The 25249-nt window shown below is 56.0% G+C and overlaps 6 protein-coding genes across 6 annotated transcripts; 1 reads left to right on the top strand and 5 right to left on the bottom strand.

Moving 5' to 3' along the window:
* Positions 1–708: 708 nt before the first annotated feature.
* KVR01_004332 (uncharacterized protein) lies at positions 709–2283 on the bottom strand (the record flags this gene model as incomplete). Its single annotated transcript, XM_044788715.1, has 5 exons — positions 709–1183; positions 1264–1443; positions 1557–1753; positions 1829–1893; positions 2079–2283. 5 exons carry the CDS (start codon positions 2281–2283, stop codon positions 709–711), a joined length of 1122 nt encoding a protein of 373 aa, XP_044646496.1.
* Positions 2284–3897: 1614 nt separating this feature from the next.
* Positions 3898–4266, bottom strand: KVR01_004813 (uncharacterized protein; the record flags this gene model as incomplete). The annotated part of the gene is made up of 2 exons (XM_044784682.1): positions 3898–3921; positions 3985–4266. 2 exons carry the CDS (start codon positions 4264–4266, stop codon positions 3898–3900), a joined length of 306 nt encoding a protein of 101 aa, XP_044646977.1.
* A 1260-nt stretch (positions 4267–5526) lies between these two features.
* KVR01_004784 (uncharacterized protein) lies at positions 5527–6316 on the top strand (the record flags this gene model as incomplete). Its single annotated transcript, XM_044794908.1, has 3 exons — positions 5527–5816; positions 5888–6129; positions 6195–6316. 3 exons carry the CDS (start codon positions 5527–5529, stop codon positions 6314–6316), a joined length of 654 nt encoding a protein of 217 aa, XP_044646948.1.
* A 776-nt stretch (positions 6317–7092) lies between these two features.
* Positions 7093–11008, bottom strand: KVR01_004309 (uncharacterized protein; the record flags this gene model as incomplete). Its single annotated transcript, XM_044782773.1, has 8 exons — positions 7093–7145; positions 7216–7728; positions 7793–8349; positions 8542–8707; positions 8766–8786; positions 8868–9138; positions 9191–10928; positions 10959–11008. 8 exons carry the CDS (start codon positions 11006–11008, stop codon positions 7093–7095), a joined length of 3369 nt encoding a protein of 1122 aa, XP_044646473.1.
* Positions 11009–11551: 543 nt separating this feature from the next.
* KVR01_004682 (glutamate dehydrogenase (NAD(+))) lies at positions 11552–17900 on the bottom strand. The gene is made up of 4 exons (XM_044789934.1): positions 17461–17900; positions 14863–16632; positions 11888–14801; positions 11552–11810 (listed from the first exon to the last, which is right to left on the bottom strand). Exons 2-4 carry the CDS (start codon positions 15530–15532, stop codon positions 11774–11776), a joined length of 3621 nt encoding a protein of 1206 aa, XP_044646846.1. The 5' UTR covers positions 15533–16632; positions 17461–17900; the 3' UTR covers positions 11552–11773.
* Positions 17901–21172: 3272 nt separating this feature from the next.
* Positions 21173–23208, bottom strand: KVR01_004086 (uncharacterized protein; the record flags this gene model as incomplete). The annotated part of the gene is made up of 1 exon (XM_044789363.1): positions 21173–23208. The coding sequence occupies exon 1, from the start codon at positions 23042–23044 to the stop codon at positions 21173–21175; it is 1872 nt and encodes a 623-aa protein (XP_044646250.1). The 5' UTR covers positions 23045–23208.
* Positions 23209–25249: the final 2041 nt, after the last annotated feature.

The following is a 25249-nucleotide window of genomic DNA, read 5'->3' as shown; positions in this document are numbered from 1 at the left end:
GGTGTGAGACCGCTTATCCGTAAGTAAGCCTGACCAAGGCATGGCCGTTGTTCCCAGCATCAACTGTCCTCTGTAAGCTTATTGGCCTTGCACTGACCATTCAACTGGTGTGGACTGCTTACACGCTGGGCATTTGCGAAGTCATGGGCGGGGCTGCATGTTAATCGACAATTCTGGCTCGAGAGCTCTTTGCTACTTTTAGTATTCGGACAATGCCGCCCTGGCGGGTCCTCGCGGCCATGAGCTACTCTCACCACGTGGGCAGTGCGGGCCCGGTTGAGGTGTTCGCATCCTCAATCCTCGACCCCCGCCCCACCAAGCTTTTAAAGGCCGGCGGTCCGGAAGTCAACCGGCATAGCCCGAGCGTAGGACCGGGCCGTTGGCGTCGCGTCAGGTTCAAGGTTTGGTGACTCGCATTGGACACGTTGGTGGTGAGTCGTATTGAACGGTACGAGCCCTGCTCGGGTGTCCACTATGCGGCCACGGTATCTCTCCCCAAACCTCTCATGGGGAAATCTCCTACAGGACAATCTCCTCTGACCTATTTAGGATTATAACACCCTCTGGTGAGATAACGTTGTTTACAAGAGCCTCTTATGGCACGTGAATATACCAAGACTCAGGCATTTTGGCATAGGGAGTTGGCTCTGGCGTCTTGTCGACTCCGAGACGTGGTGTTGGTATGGCAATGACATGTGTGCTTATTAACTATTTCACGCTTTCCTCCGTTATCGACCATTTCGTTTCGATCGTAATAGCCTGCGCGTTCCGCGGAAGCCTTCTCGTCGATTCTGAGTCCGACCCGTCGTCCTCAGATTGTTCGTAATTCGTCCGTCTCGGCCTGTCGCCTCGCCCGACCGTTGTTGTGAAGTGTACGTTGTCCTTCCCGTAAATGGTCTCAAGCGGAATACCATTCGTCAGGTTCTCCACGAGGTGCTCGTGCCTGCCCGACTGGCTGTCCCCTCTCAATCTCGAGACGTACTCGTCCTCCCCGTCGCCTCCAAACCTGCGGTGCTTCCAGTAGGTGTAGAGCGGAAGCAGCATTGGCAGGCTGTTGCAAAGTATACTCAGGTTCACCTCGAGCACTGACATAAATGTCACTATGACCATGCTGCTCAGAACTTCGTTGAGATCCTTGACGCCAATCATCATAGCAATCCTTGTGACAGAAACCACGGTAACCCTAGGGTGGTGTCAGCGAGTGTACACCCTGAATTTATTGCGGCGCCGATGAACGGCCTGCGCAGCCGAGACATTACTCACATGAGATTTAGCAAAAACACTGCGCTGAGTCCCAATCGGGTCGACACGCGGACCTTTTGGAGGGTCCAGACTGTGTAAAGCGGTACAAGCATAATGATGGTGTTGGTGATTAGATTGAAGAGCCCTATTGAGATGAAGCTCGCCTGGAGGTCGGGACAGAAATTGGGATTGGTAGCGTGCCTGCTGAGAGGTTAGCCGGACCTCTCACCGCAAGCTCGTGGTTGCCGGGATGGCCGAGAGGGGGGCCCACTGGATGAAATCGTGGGTTTGCTGAACAAAAGAAAAAGTCGTACCAGATGCCGTCTATCATATGGCAAACCAGAAAAGTCTGCAAGAGATTGCCGATTCCCCAGAGTACTACGAGCACCAAGGTCACCAAGGTCGCGATGCGCATGGTACGGCTGGTGAACACTCGACGGTAAAAGAACAGGACGCTGAGTTTCGTCGTCAGGACGCAGGCGCCGAAAAACGCATCGAATGGTAGAAGAAGCTGTCATGAAATAATTTCATCAGAATGCCGGGGCGCGAAAGACGGGACGTATTCTCTGGCAGGTTGTAGACTTACAGTGTCAATGAAATACCAGTTTCCAATGATGGCCGGATAGGGGTGACCAAGGCCCGATCTTGCCACTGGACGACGGCATTAGCAAGACATACTTTACTCTTCAGATCATTAATTCTGCTAGAAGTTTGTCCCAAACAAAAGTTGCCCTGTGGAAGCTTATCCCCGAGGCTTTCTTTTAGGACAGCATCCTACAGGGCCTGAGCCCGAAAGGGGTTGTCCAATGGGTGGAAGATCAAAAGCTCAAACTTACGCATTCCTTGCAACACCAGCATTGTAACCCCTTGAGGAAGGGCTAGAATGGTCAAGTAGTCGTCTACTCCCAGCTTCGACCGGGCTAGAATTCGAGAGAGGACTCGCAGCCCAACCACGACCACCGTGACGGCAACCAAGACGGTATTGATCACCAAATGCGCCTCAACCGTGTTGGTCAAAGGCAGCGGCGTATAGGAATCCATCGTCGTCCGTACTCATCCGTGCACGCAAGCCTGAGAGCTTGCCTCGACGGCGCCAGCAAGGAGATGCAAGGGGTGTAATTGACGGCGCTGGACATCAGGCGTCTTTCACTTCTCGTCAAGAGCACATGTGGTCTTCTGCCCGGATCGGGATCGAGGGTCAGCTTGCGAACCGGCTGTCTGGAGCGAACAGTGCTTTACCGTCCAGGTAATTAAACTCGCCCCGGTCTCGCCTCTTGTGGGGCCCGCCCTAGCTGTCGATAATCCCTGGTGATGCTCTTCCTCTCTAGAAGGTGAGTCGGTAACCACGTGGGCGCAAAACTGCGACGAGACTCAATAGTGGGCATCAAAATGGGTCATAGCCACAATCGATCCTCAGTTGTTATGTAGCAAAAACCAGATCGTTGTTCTGTCTTTTCTGGGAGCGGATCTCGCATTCAGGGGCTTGCAGTCCTTGTGACCCACGAGGCTCCTGTTTGCTGTAGCCACTCAGCTCCTCATGCCAGCTGAGAAGATGGTTCACATCCGGTCAACCGAACGCCTGGTACGACGGCTTGGATGGGCAGGGTTCTTTTAGCAGATTCTGACGATAAATATGGGCCTTACAGTGACCCGCTGTGTGAATGGGGTGCCCAGACGTCGCTTGTATTGCATGTGCTTTCTCTCCAACTCCACGACCCAGCCGGCTGGGATGATGGGCCCCAGCGGTTAGGCCTCCGTGGGACCATCCTGCGCCAGAACGTGCCGAGGTCACCAGCACAATATCATCATGGCGCCTGGTCCTGGGTGCCTCATTTCTCTTCAGGTGGGGCAAACCGGCGTGTTGGATGAAGGCGATCACGAACACGCTCTGTGCGCACGGGGATGTGAGTTGGTTTGTCGCGCTATTCCTCAGGGTTGCGGATGTCATGACTCGGGAATCGGCTCCCCAGTTCGTTTCGTTGGTCGAGAGGCTTTGACTGGCCTGCGGAAGGGGCCAAACCCGGGACTTAGCCCTGCCTGCATATGGCAGCCTGGGAAATCTCCGACAGACGACCCACCCCGTAAGATGATGCGCGCGGCATATCCCGCTACCAGGAATTTGCATCATCTCCCTCATGGACTTTCCCATGTCAACACACCTTCAGAGCCCAACTTAGCTTTAGTCTGACAGCTGTCAAGACAACCTTCTCGTTAGCCTGGTATGCGAGTCAAGATCCCAATCACCCGGTAACTCAGCCGCGGCTGAGTGTGTACTTACAGACATCAGAAACATGCCCAGAGCACATGGCCCCATCATCGCTGACTCTCTCCTCCTGCACAGGGACACAACACAAGACCACGAAGAACAAAAATGCCACAGAAGACCGGGAAGGAGAGAGGTGGACTCTTCCAAGACAAAAGAATAATCACAACCGCTGATATATGTCTTGGTACGGGACAACGTACACTTGTGGTGGTGGCCGTGATCAGTCACCCTTGTATGCGTTGCCAGTTCCCAAGGTCTGGCAAGACCTGTCCGAGGGGGGTTCTCCGACTGAGTAACCACAGTGCTCTTGCAATGAGACCTGACTAGCTGTGAGATTCACGATGACCATGCACAACATTGACGAGTCTTGCCGTCGAACACGATGTTGCTCAGTAGTTCTGGTATTCCGAAGACTGGTTTGATCCCCTAGCTACGCCTCCCTGTCTCCAGTCGGGGATGGCATGACCTTCTCATACAGGCTTGTCACTGTCCTTGTCCTTCTTCGACTTGGCGATGGTGGAGATGATGCATTCGTGTCTCTCCACGATGGCGGCAACCGCGGTCTTGAGGTTGTTTGCCTGCTCCTTGATATCGGGGTCCTCGACGATGCGGGCAGCGTCCGGGTCGCTTGGGATGATTCGAGCCAGGGCAAAGTGTAGCTTCTTGTCGATTAGCTTGTCGATCTCGTCCATGACCTCCTTCTCCCGGGCCTCCATCAGGCCAGGGGCGAGGCCCTGGTCGTGCTCCTTGAAGGACATTGTTGGGATGGTAGCTCGATCCGGCCAGGTGATGCTACAGTCAGGCGTAGCAAGGGGTGTTGCATTCACCAAGTGAAAAGCTAGAAAAGGGGGGGCAGCAGTTGGTCAAGTCCGGCCGGAGCTTCCTAGAGTGTAAATAAGGAAGTGCAGTTGGAGGTTGAAAGACTTGGGACGCGGCAGAATGAAACCCGACAGCTGTTGATTGTGACGTAGCCAGGTGGCCCTGATCGAAGCTCTAGGTGATGAGGGGGCGGAAGCTTGGGGCAGCGGCTAAGGTGGCCCCCACTTTGACAGAACCGCAGCGCCACGGAGCCCAGTTTTGGGGGCCCAGACTCACTGCCCAAAGGCAAAGAGTCTACGCTTTGTTGGAGCATATGCGATACTTAAACCACCACCCCTGGAGGAGGTCTTCCCAGAGAACAACACCCCAGCAGAGAGATGCCTCATCTCTCAGCTGGCATGGGAGAAGGGGCACGAAGTAAACAAAAGCAGCACCAAGGGACTAATGTTTGTCACTATTGGGCAGCGGGCATTATGAACTGTTCTGCTCGTATAGCCAAAGTCAAATATCTGTTCTGGAACTTCCCATCTGAGACCACAATGGAAAAGGAGAGAGGGCAATGCTCACAACTGGGGCTGGACAACAGAGAAAGATATATAAGTCCATACCACAATGTATTGAAGCAGCCACCCCCCACCCCCCCCTTCAGACGCCATGCTACTTTTCCCCCATGGATCGTCTCTAATTCATACATGCATCTGGACAGGGGGAGCCGAGATCGACGACGGTGGCGATCATCAAAATATGCTTCTCCCCCACGATCCCGATAACTCCGTACTGAACCGTTGAACGGCAGCCTCGAGTCATTCAACGCTTACACCGCCCACATAAGCTTTGCGGGACGGTCAATAACATCGACATGGCTGGCCGTGCAACCCTCGGCCAAGCGCGATAGGCTTCTCGGCTCTGCGGCCGCGTCTGGTCGAGATGCCTACGTACCACATCTCAGCGCTCCGGAAGAGAGCACGTACCTCCCTGATTCAAATACAGGCAACTGGGCAGCATCAGCACCAGCAGTGGAGTCGACTGACACCGTAATTATGCACACGCAGATCCATCCTGGCCGTTCGTCCGCCCCCACGCATATGCACCCGCCTGCGCAGTAAAAATATCATCACCAACAGCCTCCAACAGCTGCCTACCCAGCCAGAGATGAGTCACACTGCTGAACTGACGACGACAACACGACGCCGCCCGGCATGACCGAGGAGGAGACTCTCGCACCCCAGGCCAGGGCGGTTCTCCTCTCCTTGGCCGCCGCCGCCACCGTCTTTGTCGCCGCCAGGGCCTACGGCTGCTCCAGGATCATGCGGAGGAGGCTCTACGCCGAGGAGTGGCTGAGCGTGCTGTCGCTGGCAATGGTGTGGATCAACGTGGCCTTCATGACAGTCGGTTTCTTCAACGGTCTCGGCCGCCACAACGCCGTGCTCTCACAAGAGCAACAGGCGAGGGCCAAGTTTTGGTTCACCATCGGGACGCCTCCCAGCGTGTAAGTTTTGTCCGTTTACCCTCGGACCTTGGGCCATGTTGCGGTATTGGCGACTGACATTCGGGGACCAGTATAAACCTTGCCGTGTCCAAGATGTCGGTCGTGAGTTTGCTGTGCAGGGTATTCAAGCCAGGTGAGCTTCACAAGGCCGCCATGTGGTCTTTGGTCGTGATTTGCCTGCTTGGGTTCCTTGCCGTTTCCTTCTTGGCCTTTTTCGGCTGCAAACCCGTCCAAGCATCGTGGGACCCGACCGTTGAAGGTGCCAGATGTCTGCAGTCGATCCAGTTTGTCCAGTACTGTTATTTTGCTGCTGGTGAGCATACCATGTCCTTATCCTCGTCGAAGCTCCGAGACTACGCTCACGCTTCGTCTGTCAAGCATTCTCCGCGGCTCTTGATCTGTACTTTGCCGTCTACCCAGCGGTCGTGTTCAATCGCCTCACTTGTAACAAGAGGAAGAAATTCACGTTAAGCATAATGCTCGGATTAGGTGTCTCGTAAGTCTCCAGTATGTCCCTTTTCTTGGTTGACCCCGTGTGAGCCGGGAGAGCCGGGAACTAAGAGCGAGTTGCTCGCAGAGCGTCGGCCGCAGGAGGCTACAAAACCTCATTACTGGGAGCCAATGCAAGTCCTGATTTCTTCTGTGAGTCAAGCAATGAGCCTAGATGCGCTTGTTACCTCGCTAACACCTGGAAGACGAAGTCGCTCACCTCACAACATGGACCACAGTCGAAGGATGTGTAAGCGTCTCGCACCCACACAGTTTCGGGCTCGAAGAAGTACTTCTGTCGGACTGACTCTCTTCCCAGCTCATGCTCATCTCAGCCTGTGTGCCGACACTTCACCCCGTCTACGACCGAATACAACAGTCTGTGAGGAGGCTTTTTGGAATGACAGCAACACCGCAAGATGAGACGGCCGATCTGGAACAGGATGGCGATAACCATCCGGCACGACGGATTGGCGGGTATTGGACGGACAAACTGGGTTCAATTTTAAAGTCCATCACCTCGTCTTCGGCCACAACCGCGACGACGGCGAGAACGTCCACCATACAGACGAGGACACTGGAGGACGCGGCGACCATTACAAGACCACCAGCAGTCATCTGGCATACCAGTATTGTCAAATCTACACATGGCTTGAGACACTGGCGAGAGCAGAGAGCATACCGCTCCCAACTATGACGTCGAGGGACCTTGCAGTACGGGGTTCGAATTAATTGATACTGTTGCTCCATTTCGTCATGTCCCTTGACAGCAGATAGAGACTGCCCATCAGCACACGTGTGCTGGCGTTCCTGGGTGCTCATCGTACTCTTGAAGGATCCCTGCCCCTCTCGAGGTCAGCACTTGGTCTCCCGCGGCGTGCGTCGAAACTTCGTCGGATCAAAGAGGCACCATGGCCACTGCCGACACTGAGCTTCCGCCCGCCATATCGAACTGGGGATAGTCCGAACCGAGCGTGGTCGTAACGGTCGCGGTCGCGGCTCATCCGCAAGGTGTAATTATCTATGCCCCTTTTCCACTCCATATCGTCAAAGTGCGTCCGATATGCGCCCGTGGACGCAGCGCCAGCAGTCCCTGGCTTGTTGTCTCTCGCGGTCCGCATCGAGATGTCATCTGGCTGGTCTCCCTCATCCTGTAACGGCGTCCTCCGGCGCCTCAGTCGACCTAGATAGGATTTTGCGGTCCGAATCAGTGACTTCCAGGCTTCCGAGATATCATGCACCAGGAAAGCCATGGTCACAAAGACGAAGGAGATGGCCAAACCGATCCCAAACATATACTTTGTGACGTATCCTATCGTAAGATGGTCTCCCCAATCCTGGAAATTGATGGCGAAAAAGGCTGCAATGAACGACATCGGGAGGAAAATGATAGTCACAATGGTGAAGACCATAATGGTTTGGCCTATTGACTGTCAGACGCCCGTTGAGACCACGAGCGGTGGGGAATCACAAGAGGTGGGACACACCTTGCTTCGCGGCTATGATCGCTTGCTCCCGAGCGAATCGCGCCTCGAGGGCGTTCGAATGTTTCTGCTTCAGATCCAGCAGGTTCGTCAAACTGCTGTAGATGCCTTCGGCCTGTCCCTCCATTCGGTCAATGTCGTTCTCGTGGACTTCGAGCAGACGCTCTTGCTCCTGAAAGCGTCGCCGGATTTCCTTGATGACGCCATCGGTTGTTCTCCGGCTCCCCTCTAACCGCAGCTCTTCGGTGATGTTGTTTTGGAATTCTTTCAACACATTGAGTTGTGAGTTCAGCACCACAGCGATGATGTTCAATTCATCTTGTATGTCTTTGATCTCTGCCAAAAGCTTTGTCTCCTGGTGTATGTTCAGCAAGTCATCCGACAGCTCATCATTCCGGCTGCCGCTTCCACCGCGGCGGTAGCGTTTCAGCCACTGGGTCGACTTCTCTGAAGCTTTGTGGAATTTGCTAAAGAGTCGGCTCTCCTGGTCTGTTATGTGCCCGATGCTGCTCTCAAACATGTCAAGGAACTGGAATTGTTGTTCATGTAGGCGATGCCGGCTGTACAACCTTGTCAGTCGACTGTTTGAAGAGCATGTGGGAGGGTATACTGTGGGAGGGTAGGAGGGTAGGAGGGTAGGAGGGTATCCTGTGGGAAGGTATCCTGTGGGAGGGTATCCTAGATGAAGGTAATTCTGTATGACATGCCCAAGATTGCGTCTCATGGCAGGAGATAGCGAGGAACAGACGCACTCAAATAATCCAGATGCTCTTCCAGTAATGACCATTGCTAGGTCATAAACAGACTGGATTGGTGGCCTTGTCTTCGCATTGGTCTCCTCAACTATGCCGTCAATGACATTTAGTGGATCTTGTGGAGGCTGATCCCATCGCTGAGGAAAACAAGTGATGACAGTGTCTAGAAGCAAAGTCTTGGTCAGCGATGATCGAGTGGAGGGGGGGTTGGGAGTACTGACCACCACCAAGAATCCACAGCCCTGAGAGGTTCAAGATTAGCCAAATCTCAGAGCTTCAAAACATTGGGATCTCTTGACGAGGGGGGCACGGGTGTTGCTTACAAAGCTGGTCCACCATGAAAACCTTTGGCTCCATTCGATGCTCTCGACAATATCTCCAGACGACCTGGTCATTGTCACGCTGTGTGGTGTCGATGCCATGGTAGAAGAACTGGTCGAGCGTCCGCCTCGGGTGGAGGTTGTTGACATATGCGTGAACGAGAAGTTCATCACGCGATGCGTGTCGCTGTGGCTTGGCCCCGGTACGGGCCCTCTGGATAGTCTCGGCCATGCTCAGCCGCCGGTCGTGGGTCTCGTAATGCAGGAAGGGCATCTGTGCGTGTGAGCGGGATTCGACTTGACGACAGGGGAGGGGCTCGCCATACAAACAGGACCATCTTCCCATTGTTTACAAGCTGTCTGAAAGCCTCTGTTGACGCAAAGGACGGCGCGAACGACGATTGCCTGCTGCTGAGCTTGGCCTCTTTGGTACCAGGCGGGTTGCCGGGGTTGCCTTTCTTGCGCTTCTGCTGCTTGCCCGGGTGGCGTTCGTTCATTTGCTCGGATTTGCTCTTCTTCTTGACTTCTGGTTTTAATATGCTGTTTTCCGAGGTATCTGTGATTATAGATTCCGCAACCGCCGCCGCCGTCTCGGCAGCCTGTTCGGAGACACTCCCCAGGGCGACATCATCCTTCTCAGCACGCCGGCTTGGCACGCGATGAGAAAAGGTCCTCATGAACTTTGCATGCGCGTAAACTCCTCTATGCTCCTGATCGAAACACTTCTCGAGGGCCTTGAAGCCCTCCACGTCGCGAAACCCGCCCTCGACGAATGACTTGGCCAGGAGAGTCTCCATCCATGCGATGTTGTTTGCAGGCAGGTGGATCCATCGGAAGTGCGGCTCCCACTTCACATTCTTGGCCAGGATTGGAACTGTGGGCACGTTCTTCTCGCTGTCCTCCCAGCCATAGAGCAAGTCGTAGATGGAGGGTTTGAAGACCAGCTGCTTCTTCTTCTCCTGGACATCACCCTTCCGATACTTCATCTCCTGGAAGTCCCCAAAGTCAACCACGGTCGCAGAGAACAGCTTGGAGGCTTCTCGGGCGCTCTCGGACAGCCTGTGCGAAGCCCTGGAAGGGGAGAGAAGATGCACAAGGTCCTTGTGGTGCCTCTCAGCCGCGCAGAGCAAGGCAGTCCGCTCGAACTGATCCTTGATGGAGATGTTCGTCTCAGGCCTCTCTAGGAGAAGCCTGACGACAGGTGCATGCCCGTTGAAGGCGGCCCAGTGCAAGGGAGTCATGCGGTTGGACAGTTCAGCATTGACATTGGCGCCCGCAGCGAGGAGTCTGGCAACCACGACATCATGGCCCTTGTCGCAGGCATTGTGCAGCGGCGTCCAGCGCCCGTCCGACACGGCGTCCAGGTGGGCGCCGTAGGCCAGCAGGAGGTCGACGAAGTCGACCTGGTTGTGCTCTGCGGCCAGGTGGAGCGCCGTCTTGCCCCGGTTCTGAGAGGCGTTGATGTCGGCCTGCTTCCCGAACTCGCCGCTGAGCAGGGCGCGCGCCAGGTCGAGATAGCTGTTGGTCGCTGTCCAGTGCAGGGGCGTCCTCCCGATGGAGTCTCGCGGGTCCAGGTTGACATCCTTGTGCTGCAGCAAGAGCTTGACGGTGTCCATGGTCCACCTGCCGCGCTTCTCCGAGGCGAGGAAGAGCAGCGGGGTCCGGCCGTCTCTGTCGCCGGGCCTCCCGTCGTGGTTCCTACCGCCGTTGACATCCGCGCCTCTGTCGAGGAGCGCCTTGACGACAGCGTTGTGGCCGCGCATGCAAGCAGGGAACAGGGCGGCCTGGCCATTCTTGCCGCGCCAGTTGGGATCAGCGCCGTGCTCCAGGAGCTCGGTGGTCACGGCCAGGTGTTCGGCCTCGGCGGCCTTGAAGAGCGGCGACAGCTCGTTCTCCCGCCTCGGGTGGACGCCGGCGCCGTGCTTGAGCAACAGGCGCAGGACCTTGAGGTTGCCCTTGGTTCCGACCTTGACCAGTGCCTGGCGCAGTGCGTGGTGATCTGCCTGCGAGGTCCAGGTGTCCTCGGTCAGAAGCTCCAGGACCCGGGTGTCATTGCCCGAGACGCTGGCTGATAACAGCCGGATGTGCTTCTGCACGTTCTCGGGGGCGTTGGAGCTGGACAAGCTCGCCGTCGCCGTCGCCATGGCAGGGGGCGAGGATGCGGTCCTGTCGGGGTTAGCACAACGCGCACGGAGTGGGATCCATTGCTCTGGTGTCGCCGGGCGAAATAGTGGGCGAGGAAAGAGGGCTATACAGCGTCATTCTCTTCGCTCATGGCCAGAGTAGTAGCAACAAAGCGGGCTGGCAATACCAGAGAATGTAGGTCGGTATCCGTACTCCCTAGGTACAGAGTAGTTAGTATCAGCTCTAATGACACGGACCAAAGAGCATGATCCCTGCACCAACAACCCTTACTGGCCCAATTGAGCGTCAAGCTGAAAATACTCCCAATGTCTGGAAGCACCTGCGTGCACCACAGGTCTTTGGTGCTTTCTTTAGCTTCAAAATTTTCGACTTCAGCGCTTCATCGCGCCGTCCCCGCATCTTGGCCCTGTGGCACACTGTGGCACCAACATTTTGTCTGGAAGGCAGTGGGGGCAACAAAGAAAGAACTAGTGCTCGGTGGTGCAGTCACACTGAGTCAAAAGGGAACGCGGCACGGCAAATGTGTGTGCGGTATGTGCGAATTGAGAGAATCGTCAAGGGACATTTCATTCTTCATCATCCGCCTCGTGTGGCGGTACGGGTCGACGGACCCAGTGCTGGCCGGTTAGAGCGCAGCAAAACAAGTCTTGCAGTCTAAAAGATGGGATCCAAAATGCAACCAGCCTATAAACTCCTGTGGCCGAAAGAAAGACACCCCAATTTGTACAGTCCTACATGAAGCCAACCGCTCAAGCAGCTTTTGTCTAATCCTGTGCAATCTTTGACATCCTCTTCGACATGCTGTAGTGGTATTGTCAGTATTCAGGTTACTTTCAGGACAAGAGAGGGCAGGGCAGGTCCAGGTCGTGGGAACTCACAAGTCGTAGAAGGCGAACTGGCTCGGCTGGCTGCCGAATTCGTACACGAACCGACTGGCCAGGTACGAGCCGAAGATGGCGCACAGGTAAGAGTCCGGCACTCTCTCGATGACGGTGTCGAGCCCGATCTTGTCCAGCAGGAGCTGCGGGAGGGCGTCGCGCAGGACCGCCTTGCGGATGCGGATGTTCTTCCAGAGGTCGCTGTGCTGCAGCTCCTCGTCCAGGTCGGTGATGGCCACAGATAGCTTGTCAGAGAGGACGGACCGCGGGAGGCCCGTCTCCTCGTGCTCGCGCCAGATGGCCTCAAACTCGAGCCTGGCGTTCTCGCGGATCTTGTCTTGCACGGACTTGACGTACGCCTTGTAGAACTCGGGCGCGTTGCCCTTGGCGTCGTGGCACATGTGCTGGACGAAGCCCTCCTCGTCAAAGCTGAGCGATGCCAGGACCTCCTGGGAGGACGAGGTCACGCCGCCCTTGTTGGCACTTGCATCCTTGAACACAACACACCCGGCCTCTTCAAGACGCAGCTTGGCGTCCTGGGTGATGAAGAGGTTGGCACCCTCAACGATATAAGGTATCGTCGACTTGCCGTCCTTGATGAGCTTGGCCACGCTGACAAGATCGATCGACTCGGGGCGACCGCCACAGGGGACAAACATGTCGGTGAAGCCAGTGTCACGGAGGTGGTAGGTGTTGCGGAACGAGGTGCCGTTGCCGACGAACTCGCCGCTGGGGAGCGTGATGTTCGAGTCATCGCACAGCACCCTGTAGCCGTCCTTGGACAGCTTGGACAGATCGTACTGAGCAATCATGACACGCTGCTTGGCCAGGCGGATGAGCTCCTCCTTGTCGAGCCCGTTGGGGTCGACGAGCACGCCAGAGCCATCCACAACCGACGTGTACTTCTCGTTGCTGAGCAGGATCTCGTTGCTTCCCAGATCACCGTCGGGACCACCGGTTTGCATCTTCCTGACGGTGGCTGGGTCGAGCTCCAGCTTCCGGTAGACGCCCTTGACGTACTCGCGCACGCTCAGTGTTGTCATACCGTAGCTGTCATGAGGAATACCACCCAGCCTGGGAGACTTGCCGGTGAAGAAGGACTTCCACCACGGGGCGCCACGAGTACGGGCGTGCTCAGTAGCCCAGTCGACGAGATCGGCCGTGTTCTCGTCTGGGCCCATGAACAGAATCTCCTGCTTGCCATAGAGGTCGACAATCGGGTTCTTGATCCCGGGGGTCTCAGCGGGCAGGAGCAGGTCGAGAATACTGTCAATGTACTTCTCGAATGCCTCCTGGGCCTTATCCTGCTGTTTGGGGTCCAGCAAGACCACACCCTTGGAGCCACCCTCGGGGATGTCCTTGTTCTTGCGCTGCTGCGTGCTTGCGAGGCCGTAGTTCTCGTCAAACATGTTGCGAGCGTTGATGGCATATGCCTCCTTGCTCCGAGACTTGACAATCCGAATGCCACCGCGGGCGACATCCTTGAAGCGAAGGTGGAATCCACGGGACTCGGCTGAGATGACGAGGAACATTCCAAACAGCCTCTTGGGGTATTCCACCTCTGGCAGGAACGATGGGTCCAGACGGAAGCTGAGAGCCACCTTTGTGGGGGTGAAGTAGTTCGTCTTCAGGATGGCATTGTTGAAAGCCCGAGCGGCATTCCAGACCATCTCCTCGTGGTCTGTCGAGACCTCTCTGGTGATGAGCGTCTTGAGCTGCTCATCAGACAGGATCTCCACAGCGGGCGTGGGGTCGATGGTGTGTCGCTCAAACTCTGGGCCGACGCTGAGATGGACCTTGGCGAATGAAGCGTACAGAGCTCTGACCAGCTGGGGGAACGAGGCGATGATCTCTAGGATGTAGTCGGGCGTGAAGGTCTCGGTCCTCAACCGGCGCTTCAGCTTGGACAGGATTTCCTGGTGCGCAGTCTTCCTGATATCAAGAGCTTCTGAGAGAGAGACGTATTCTGACCCGAGGCGATTCAGGAAGTGCTGGGTAAACACCCAGACACAGTGGCCGTAGATGGCCTCTTGGAGACTCAGCTGGCCCGAGGTGAAGAGCGGGTGCAGCTTGTTCTGGGGGATGCAGTACAAGAGTGACGTCTCCTTCATGATTTGGTGGATGGACTGGTCGAAGGGTGGGTATCCACCGCCGAGGTTTGTCGCGGGCTTGAGGTATATACTCATGACTGTTATTCCATTCGAGAACTGCTCGACGTATTTGCGGGAGCTTGTCACGCCGTAGTAGTGGTACAGGTCGGAGAGGGCACTGAAAAGACCCCTGGCGGTGCGTGACCGGAAGGCCACGACAAGGCGCTTCTCCTGGGCCCCGGCATGGTCGAACACCTCAATGACCGGACCCGTGCGGCTGACGGCGACCTCAATGATCTCGCGGTACATCTGCTTCGTGTTGTCTGTGGCCTTGGCCAGGAACATGCGGTCGCTGATGACCTCCAGGCGGGTTTCCTTGGGGTCGGCTTTGGGCTCGACAAACTGACACTGGTAGACAAAGTAACAGCGGAGGGAGGCCTTGGCATCGGCCTTGTCTCCCAAGACTCCCGAGGAACGGAAGGTCTCCACACGGAATCGGTCGGTAAGGTTACCATCCAGGTACTTGTTTTCGAGCCTGGTCTCGAAACGAGGGCCACCGACGGCACTCTTTCCAGGCTCGCTGGTGTCGATGTAGATGGCATGGTCACTGGCCTCCATGTCCAGCCGGATCTCTTCCCGCTTGTCCTTGCGAGAGTAGGCGGCCACCTTGGCGGCATAGAGAGCAGTAATGTGGTCTGCAATAACAGGCGTAGTCTCAAGTTCAAAGTATACATCATCGATGCCGAGGTCGTTGTAGAACCACGCAATCTGGGCATCTACCCGGCTCTCGGGAATCCAGTCGTTCTTCAGGATCAGATCCCGGACTGTTTCCAATTCCGAGTCAGAACGGTGCAAGAGGAGGAGACGGGGGTCGTATCTGCTCACCTGACTTCATCTGCTCCGCCTTGCCTTTGAATTCGGGGGCAATGTACCCTACTGTGGCCGAACGCATCACCCTGTAGCCATTGCCACCGACGCCATTGCTGCCGTTCAGTCCGGAGCGGGCGGGGACGTGAACTGAGGTGGGCTGGGGCGAGGCGTGTCTTGAAGGGTCTTCTGTGACCGTATCGACCAGCTTCTGGCTGGGGTTGAGGGGACTTGAAGAGGACGAGGAAGGCATGCTGGCTCCGTCGATGAAGGTTTCGTCAGAGTCTTCAAAGGGGTCTATGTATGTGGGGAAACTATCACAGCTCTCAAAGTCAGTCTTTATCGTCAGCCCCGGTGTGACGGGAGACCGCAGTGTAGCAGCTGCCATGGTATATTGTGTACGTGTGTGAAATGAGAAAGAAAAGGCTTGAAAGACGAGAAAGAATTTGAGGGAGGAAGAACACTGGTAGTCTTGGGCTTTGCTCCTGGGGGAAAGGGACAGGACAATGGGCTGGAGGAGTGGTGATGGGGGCAGAGGCAGTATGTATATGAGCAGGTCTAGAGGTTCAAGGGTGCGGTACAAGGCATGTCTTTGTGACGACCCTTTTTGGCAGCAACCAGACCTAGCCATAATGGATGGGGGAAGATCCAAGCCATGGGTGGAAGAGAGGACCGTGGCATTGTGCATCCATACCAGATACAACGGTATACATGGCGCACCGTGTTTGTGGTACCTTGGTCGATGCTAGTGGTCACGCCGTAACGGGCACGACACCAGGTCGAGGTTCGGCAAAGTTGGGCCCAGGGCCAGGCCGGGGCAGGGCAGAAACGACAGAAAAGCGTCAAAGAACAATATGGATCTCAGACGGCCAACCCGGGTCAAGCCATGGCCGGCGGCCCCCCCACCGCTTAGCAGAGGAGCCGCGAGCGGTCAGATGTGTTTTGTTTCAACGGGAAACACAACCAAAAGAAGGAGCGGTCGTTGGCCAGCAGGGTTTCCCTGACTGGCTGGCGGTTGCTTATCGGGAGCGCTGGCATCCAGACTGGCATGTACACGAGGTACGAGAAACGACGACGCACGTGGATGAGTGAGAATATGGCCCACATGGCAACATTACTGGGCCCCTGCAACTCGTCTGTGCAGCCTCAACAGATGGGTGGCCGGCCATGCACTTGTTCACCGCTCTCAAGAGGTGTGATCAGGGTGAAAAGGAAAGATAATGTAGGTGATGTTCACAGGTGAACAGGGGGAAGGGGAGCCGGGCAGACCGGACGTACCGTGTTGACTAGAAAATGAATCCAGTCAATGGTCGGCGATCAATCCGCAGTGGCTAGAGTGCGAACGGTGCCCAATGGCTCTCAGGGGGGGGCTGAAGAATGCAGTCGAGCAGTGTTATCGTCCGTTGCTTCGCGGGCGAGGCCTTTCTAGTCCCAAGGGCGGTCGGTCTGGAGGGATCAGCTTTCGACGGATAGTCGATAAAGGGGTATGAGCTGCCTCTCCAAAATGACAGCTGTATCCTGTCTGCCCTGGGTTTTCTCTTCTTTACTTTGTGACCAAAACCCGTTAGAACGGCAGATTTGTTGGTGTGAAGAGATAAGAGCCGTGGAGAGGACAAAGAACAAAGGATGAGATATCTTTGGGGGGAGGGTGAGATCTGGTGCTTACCGCCGTGCGTTGGTGTTCCGTCAGCTCCTCGAGCTGGGATATTTATTCACCTTGGTCTAAGTGGTTGGCCCGATCTAGACGACGGTAATCGACGTTATCCGAGAGGTGCAACTCGTATTGGCCTGTTGTTTTGTTATTATTAGGGCCGCCGGGGCAACAAACTGGGATCTCGGATCTGGGATCTCGGGGCTGGGAGCTGGGATCTGGGAGCTGGGAGCTGGGAGCTGGGAGCTGGGAGCTGGGAGCTGGGAAGCTGGGGGTTGTGGCTGACGGCCAGAGGCAATGGCGAACAAAGGGAAAGGGGGGATCGAGTGCCAGGGAATGGGCTTGTGCGTTGGTGCTGGATAGTGCGAGTTTGCGTGTCTGCGCGAGTGCTGTGCTTGTGCTTGTGCTTGTGCTTGTGCCTCCTGTGGGTGCTGGGTGCTGGCGTAACTTCGGATTGATGTCATCCGTCAAGGGTCAATCACTTGAGTGACACTCGACTGGCCCCCGTTCAGCCACCTCTGCGCCCGAACGCATCCTCAGCCCAAACTCAGAATCCAAGAGATTCGAGAACCAGTTCGGGGGAGAGTGGGCTTGGAGCCGGCCGCCCGCCGGCCGCCCTGGCTATCCGCATGGGGCAGAACGTCTGAGCTCGGCTCCCGGCAGCATGCTAGCAGGCAGGGCGGCGCAGGCAGTCGCTCTCAGCTCCAGGCGTCCCAGGCGGGCCGAGGCTCCCTCTGCCAGGCTGCCCCAGCTCCTCCATGACAGGCCGGGCCCACAGCACAGCGGGACGCCGATACGACCTGGCACTGCAGCGGCGTAGCCAGCTGGTCTGTGTCACCCAGACTGCCCAGCTGAGAGATAAGGCAAGGGCTCGCCAACTCGCCCAACTGACAGAGGGATCCGAGCAGGGACGAGCTGAGGATGGTGTGTCTGTGATATGCGGGCCTAGGGGAATCCTTTCTTACCCTTTTTCGAGTTGGTCGGCCTCGAGGCAGCGGTACGGGACGGCACGGAGGGGGAGGGAGGCAACAAGAAGCGGTGATAGATGATGACGGTGTTAGACTATTAAAGGTACTCGAGGTTCAACACCATCTCTCTCACAGGCCGGGTCGAGGCCATGGGCTGCAGGAGGGTGCGCCCTCACGCCCTCTTATATAGCTTAGCAGCCCTCGCCCGTCCGAACTTCGAAGCTGTCGTGGTCCATCCATGAATCAATCCATGAGTCAAAGAAAGTCCCAGGGGGGCCCCTCTCCATCGTCCATCGTGACTTTCAAGGTTACCACAGCAATTAGCAATTGCGCAAGTGATGGTTGTTCTTACTGCCCGATTCCGACATGGACGGCACGGGCTAGTCCTGATAGGGTACCAGTGGACGGCTGGTACGGAGTACCTGGCGGGAACAGACGGCCGGTACCTGAAAATAGTGGGGCGAGCCGACGTTCTTCACATGTTGACTAGGCCTCACAGCGTAAAGGCTACGGTTATTCGAGGCTCTACTCCGCAGGTCTAGTACCTACACAACAAACCCCACCAGCCGCTGCCATCATTGCCAGGAATGGACGCGTCGAGGTGTGAGGTTTTCGCGAATATTGTCGAGCGGCAGAGCACACCAGTCAGCAAGCCCAGGAATCCAACTCCCGCCCAGCAGGCAATGCGGTCTGGGAGCTTACCAGCCTGCCCGCCCGCTTACAGTCTCGGACGATGCAGCTTGACGCAGCTCGACGAAGCCTCCAAACTGGTTGGACAAGCCTCCCGAGAGGCGGAAGCTTTTCGGCTGCACGGTCCCGTGCTCACTCATCAGTCAGTCGGTCAGTCAGTCTGTGTGTCTGTCAGTCTGTCAGTCTGTCAGTCTGCTGCTGGAGCACACAGTCTCTGGCGGGCCGTTGTGGCGGTCTTGTGCTGTGCTGTGCTGGGCAATTGACCGCCACTGATGATAGGGAGAGCCATCCGGGCCCCACCAACGTCGACATGCATCCCCTCAGAATCTCTCGCGCGCAAAGACGAGGGACTTTGACAGCATGTACAGGCTCGTACCAGCATCTTGTGCCTCTCCAACGCCCCAAATTACGAACGGCATCGACCGAATTGCCCTATGCAGCGACAGAGGGCGGCAACGTGACCTCGACGATGTGTCAAGCTTGACGGCTTGTACGTAACAACCGGGGGCACGCCTGCGTCTCAGGCCTCGCCGACCATGGGCACGAGGAGGGGCCCCAGGGCTCCCAAGCATTCGAGGCTTGTCCGGGAGGCTCTGGTCCGCTTTCCCAAGTCCACCGGTGGCCCGGCAGCGGCTGACCCCACCCGCTGGGTGCTGTTCTTGTTGTCCGCGCCGGTGCTGACACCCCTGACGCCCCTTGGTGGGCGGGCATTAGTGACGCTCTCGCGAGTTTCTGTTACCCCCATTTTGCCTGATATTACCCCCATTTTACTTGATCGCGCTCCGGCAGAGCCCCATGCGTGCCAGTCCCAGCCCAATAATCCGGGGTAGCTCGCCATCATCCCAATCAATTGTATCAAGATTACCCCGGATTCCCTCTGCTCCCTTGCCAATGGGCCCCAACCCCTTGGCTCTTGACTCGGTCCTGGGGAAGAGACGTCGTCCAAAATCCCGGGGTTGAAAAATTCCTGACGACGACGTGCCGCGTGCAGCTGACCCCGAGCCATGCGCGCTCGCCGGCCGCTGCGGGACGTTTCTGGAACTCCTTTTTTTTTTCTCCCCCTGCTCTGCGCCTACTGGGGAACCCCTAGGTTCAGCCACAGTCTGAGGTCACAAGGCCCGAGGGAATTGGACAACAACCACAAAGTCCGAGGAAGCCGTTGCGATTCGTTCTCCTCGTCACGAGGGCCCCAAGACGCCATGGCCACGCTCAATGCCTTTTTCAAGATTGTCCATCCTTCCAACGGACCAACAACCAAAACCGTCGTCCTGGCTGGCCCCGAGGCCACCCCGTTTCAAGGGCCGATGGCCAAGACGCCGCAGGCCCAGATCCAGGCCCAGTCCCAACGGGGCGGCCATGCGGGCGGGCGGCTTCCCGAGGTTCTATTTTGGGCTGGGTGACGCCGCCGCTCACTCTTGACATTCAGGACATTCTGGCACCTCAACCCTCCAGGCCACGCTGAGGCCTGCCTGCTCGTCTTTCCCCTGAGCTAGCCAATGGCACCACTCACAATACGGGGGTCACTGCCACACTCGTAATCGGGTCTTCCAGAAGGACGTGCTTGAAAATTCGCCCCCAAACCGGGTGAGGTCGTATTATGACGCTATCTTGGTGATGCGGAAGGCCTCAATGGCAGTGATGCTTCGACCCTGCAGGCGATACCCCAAACCACACAAACACCACCTCAGACTTCACACGCGGGTTGCCCGGGCGTCCAACCAACTCTGCCATGCTTATCTCAACAAGCAAAGTCCATTCCGGCGGCTCTGAAGATGAATCCGCTTCCAGGAGCCCGGCCGACGCATGTTTGTGCTTTTTCCATCGCCGGTCCGCTGCATTGGGACCGATCCTCCAGGCGTGCTGGCGACAGAGAATGCACGTGTAGGCCAGGTGCCTGCATGCATCAGGCAGGGTTCCTGGCAGGCTCTCGCATATCCCCATGTGCTGAAATTTGTCCGTAGCATGTCACAACAAGAGACGCCGAAAAATTCTCGCTGCGGTGTGATAGATTCCTTCTTTCTTCTGCTGACCTCCATGACTGCATCCTCGCACCTGCGGTCGAAACCGCGGATGGTCCCGAGATCTTGCTCCCGCTGCGTGAGACTGCAGCGCCAATCGTCCACGGCGCACACAGCACAAGCATTGGTGCACTAGCAGTTGGGACAACAGGACTGGGCAGGGCGTCCCGGAACTGAGACAGATGACACTGGATGACAGGATGACTGGCCAAGGAACAACAACTCCGGGCGCAGGACACGCAGGTACACGCCTTCACGGGAATGGAGGCTACGAGCATACATTCTTGTGCGACGGATCGTGCCGGCATTTCTGGCCGATTGGGGGCAAGCGGCAAAGATCGAGGCTCTCGCGCTTCGCTTTTGGTGCAAGGTGCCACCGCTAGCCTGGACTTCTCGAGGTGATCAACAGTCGTGCAGACTTTGGTGCTGCATGACAGACAAGTCACTGGAGTCGCGTTCAGCAGGAGCGTGGACTTTCGCAAAGACAACCTGGAGGTCGATGAACTAAGTGGGTGCACTACAAATGCCCCAAGTAGGACAAACCATGCCTTGACAGACAGGATAGTGGACAGAATCATCGTCACACAGTAAATCGCGAAGACCAAATATTGACGCTTAGTGTACTGGACCCTCGGCCCTCCTCGCTCTTGCGGGGCTGCTACAGAGCTCTCAACGTAGACATGTATGGACTATGAGCCATTTGTAAATTGGTTTTCTGAGCTCTACTGTTGACGCGACCAAACGTTGAAGGAAGGAGGTGGTTTCGTTTTTAATCCCTATACATATAAAATGTATGTAGCGCCTTTATGTGGTTTCACTTCTATTCCGTATACGTCCGAGGACATACGTAGCGCCTTTATACGGTGGTAAGCACTCTAGACCCAGCGCTTGGAAAGAATATGATGTCGATAACAGTAGTTATAATACGATAGGTGCTTGTGGCCTCAGCCTTGCGCCATAGATATATAGAAAGAAATAAGAGATGCCTATAACTAATCCAATTAAGTACCGTTGGCCGGTTGATTGTACACAACCCCGTCAAGCGTCGTGGTCAACATCCCAGAGGCATTAAAGACGTTCAGCTGGGCGTCGATGACCAAGTGGAATCCCCCAGGGCTCGTGATCTTAGTCCCGTTGACCACACCTGTCTGCACAATGTCAGACACCCAGTTGACCTCGTTCGTCCACGGGTTCGATGGGTCAATGTTGAGCGAAACGTCCTCGTGGCCGTCAATTATGTGGTCGCCGTCGTCCGAGAAGTCCGTGTAGTTGACAGACACACTGCCCACGCCGCTGACCTTGGACAGGCTCGCAGTGACACTCACATCGGCGGAGCCAGAGACCCGGCCCTGCAGGGTGTAGTTGCCCTCCGCGAGGGTGAACTGGTCCGGGACGGTCGACCCGGGTGGGAACGGCGTGGCCCAGGGGATTTCGTCGCCGGCCTCGAACACCGGGGCGGGCTCCGTAGGCCCGCGGTCGGTGCGGCGAGCCAGCATCACGCGGTATTCGCGCCCGCCCTGGGCCGTTGACTCCGGGCAGGGCAGGGGGTTCGCGCCGCCGCAGGCGGGCGAGACGACCAGGGCTTGCCAGTAAGTGATTTTGGAGCTGTCGAGGGACAAGGCCGGGTCCGCCCTGCCGTTCCAGTTGCGGTCATTGACGGCGCCGTTGCTGCCGTCTCCTGCCGCGTTGACCTGCTGGCCGAAGTAGTCGCCGCGGTCGCCGTGGCGGTCGATCAGGATGGGCTGGAAGAACCTGCGGGCGCCGTTGTTACGCGTGGAGGCAGCGGCCGTCACCGTCACGAGGTCTGCCACGGGAGGAATCCCTCGCATACCCGCCATCCACATCTGCCTGTTGGAGCCCCGAGTATCCATTGCGACAAACCACTCGTTGTCTGCCGAGAAGGCCATGGGGTCCGCGTATTCAGGGTGGCTGGTAATCCTTCGGACAGCGCCCGTCCTGAGGTGCACGGCGAAGAGGTCGATGTTGTCCGACTCTCTGGGGTTGCCGATATAGGTGATCTCGTCTCCGTTACCGCTGAAGCCACGTAGTTCGCCAACATTAATGGTGTCCTCGCGGATGCTCAGCTCCGTGCCGTTGACGGTGTAAGGCTGGAAGCGGGTCGGGTCGACGAGCAGGTTGACGTCCACCAGATCGTAGCGAGGGGCGAGAGGCTCTCCCGAGGTGGGCTCCGCGTTGAACTCGAGACGGCCGTAGTAGGCAAACTGGCCTCCATCGGCGGTAAAGGAGCTCCAGCCCATGTGGGTGTCATCCGGGTGCAGGCGGAGCTCACGGGGACTGCCGCCCTTTCCAGAGCCGTCGGTGGCGGTCGGCCAGTGGATGGGGTAGATGTGCGTCTTGTCCGGGGTGCAGGCATCGCTCTCGAGGAGTTCTCCGTCGCAGTCGAGGATGTTGTGGCCCCAGAGGGCCTTGGTACCACTGCGCAGGACATGTGGATAGTCACGCTCGGGGTCGAGGGAGACGGCATTGGCAGCCGGCACTCCACAGGAGAGGCACTTCCAAGGGTCGCCTGTGGAGAATTTGGTTCCATCGGCCTTGATCAGGATGACCTGCTCGCCCAAGTAGATGGACGCTGGGTCTGGGGCCGCTGGAGCGCCCACGAATTCGACGTTGACGATGACGTTGTTGCCATCAGGAGTGAAGTCGCCTGCTTGGAACTCGCCCGCTGCCTGGCCTATACACCCGGTGCCGCTGGGGTTGATGCTGGAGGTGCAGGCGCCCTCATCCGTGTTCGACGAGACGGGCGGGAGGGGCAGCTCGACGATCTCGAAGGCCTCAGGAGAGGGTGGTGAGGGGACAGACTGGGCAGCAATGAGGTTGGCGCCAACGGCCAGGGCCAGGGCGGTGGGCTGCATCGTGGAAGGAGCAGAGGCTCGCACAGATGGGCCGGCTGTGATGGCTGGCTGGCATGGCGAAAGAGGATTCTGCAACGCCTGGCGTTCCCATATTTATAATCATTATCGAGCCTATTTTCCCTGGCGTGACGTCTCGCTTCATTGTGACGTCCGTGGGAATCCCGCGGTGCTCATGGCCAAGTCAGTGATTATTTGCGTCGTATTCTGCGAGCAGTGAAGTTCACTTACATGCATAGTTGCCGTGCTAATCCACCCCGCCACAGGAGCTCCATCGTATTGAAAGGAATGTCATAGGCGGATAAAACTGGGGCATACGCAATACGGCGTGGCTACGACCCTGGATTGGTATACCACGTTAAAACCAAAGTCTGTATAGAATGAAATGCGGGGTGCCGCGGTTCGCCTGCCTGGATTGAGTGCTTCGAAGCCCGGCTTCGGCCAGGATGAGGTTGCCGACCAGCTCGAAATGCAAAGGTGAAGGTCGGTCATGGAAGCGGAGATGAGTTGGTACTAGTACTAGGGCACGGCATTGTCGCGGCCGGTTGGTTTAGCCTTCACGTGAGGGTCGGGTCGGTGTTGTTTGGATTGGTTGCTTCTCTGGTTGATTGCTATGAGCGTCGAGGCACCAGAGGCATTCAAATAGTAACGCGCTTGATTGAGGTCAAGTCTACTTGAGTAGAACCAGATAGATGTTGACAATAAGGATTACCTTTACCAGGCTCGGCTGGAAGTAGAATAGGGAGAAAGGTGAAAGGAAAAGCACGAAGGTCCGCCTTGTTGCCAGGAAGAACCCACAGCATCGAAAGCCGGTAATTAAATACAATCCAGATCCATAGTAGGGTCATCGCCAATAAATCTCGCAGGTTTGGCCATCAACCGTCGACATCGCGCCCTCAACCTATCCCCAATGCCGTACAGCCCCGGAGGCTACCTCCCCCATCTACTTCAGTCTGAACATGAATCTCAGGGTATACGGGTACACAGAGTCACAATACTCGCCTCAAGACTTATTTGATGTATATAACACCACCGTCGCCCGCCAAGAACATCACCACACAACACAGTGCTCGAGAACAAGCTTGGCACGACTTTTGAAGAACGGCCACAAATGGTTGACTCACCACTTCAAGGCATGCGGTCAGGGCGCTCCAGTTGGTAAGCCACTTTTTGAGGAGTCCACTCATGTGAAGCAGTGGTGGTGAATCAGGAGGATTGCCTTGCAACACCGACTGATTCACACCCTTCGCCGTGGTGTGCGCAAAGTTCAGCGTGGAGGAAACCGGCAAAGATGCTGCGGCGTAGAAAGTCCTTTCGATCCCGTCAGCAGGATGGATCGGATACCGGTAACCCTCAAGTGGCGTGATTTTGTTTTGAAATTCCCACACATAAGGTATGAAGGACTGAACTCGAGGCCCCGGGGTATGTATCATCAGGTGAAAGGCCCGGGCATGGCCAGACCAAATGCAGTCTCAAACAACATAAAGCGTCTCCGAGGCGAGATGCCAGGGTGCAAATTAGCCCCAAAGGTCACCCTTGCTCTGTGTCATAGAATGGTTCCACTTCTGAGACGGGTTTTGTCAGGGACCACCGAGACAACTCTGAGAGAGCCCCTAGATAGCTTCGTTGTAGCAGCTCATGCACATCTCCCACTTAGAGCCCTCAGTCTAGTTCTTCAGTTAACGTTTAGGGAGGGTAAAGGAGTATAAAAGGAGGCTATAAGACCTTTAAAAAAAGAGGAAAAGTAATAATTAGTAGCTTTTTATACTTTAAATATACTATTATTACTTAAATTCTTTATATTATATATATTTATTTATTTTATAATATTTATTTTTTATAAATTTATTTTTTTATTATTATATAATAAATTATTTTATTAAAAAATTATATTTTTAAATATTATTTTATTATATTATAATTAAAACTAAAATAATTACTTAAGTATTTAAGGTAATTTATTATTTATTATTACTATACTTGTTTTATTTATTGCTTTATGTGGAAGTTATTAAAAACAGTAAGACTGAGGGTCTTAGTTTGTAAAAGTTGGTGAGTGAGCACGGTGAGATGGCCGAGTTGGTAAGTTCCACTTATTCAAAGCGCTTAAATCATTCACACGCTAACACCTACAAAAGGTTATGGCGCCAGGTTAAGGTTAATCTTAACATCAATTCCTGGTGGAGCAATCCTCCTGGGTTCAAGTCC

This window comes from Diaporthe batatas (genome assembly GCF_019321695.1).
Source record: "Diaporthe batatas strain CRI 302-4 chromosome Unknown Contig00004, whole genome shotgun sequence".
NCBI classification, from domain to species: domain Eukaryota; kingdom Fungi; phylum Ascomycota; class Sordariomycetes; order Diaporthales; family Diaporthaceae; genus Diaporthe; species Diaporthe batatas.
This window is presented reverse-complemented; position numbering and strand designations above follow the sequence as displayed.

Coding starts and splice junctions, on each gene's coding strand:
- KVR01_004682 (XM_044789934.1), bottom strand. CDS start 15,532: ATGCACAATGCCACGGTCCTCTCTTCCACCCATGGCTTGGATCTTCCC. Junction 14,802..14,862: donor GGCGGAGCAGATGAAGTCAG/GTGAGCAGATAC, acceptor AATTGGAAACAG/TCCGGGATCTGATCCTGAAG. Junction 11,811..11,887: donor CAGTTCGCCTTCTACGACTT/GTGAGTTCCCAC, acceptor ATACCACTACAG/CATGTCGAAGAGGATGTCAA.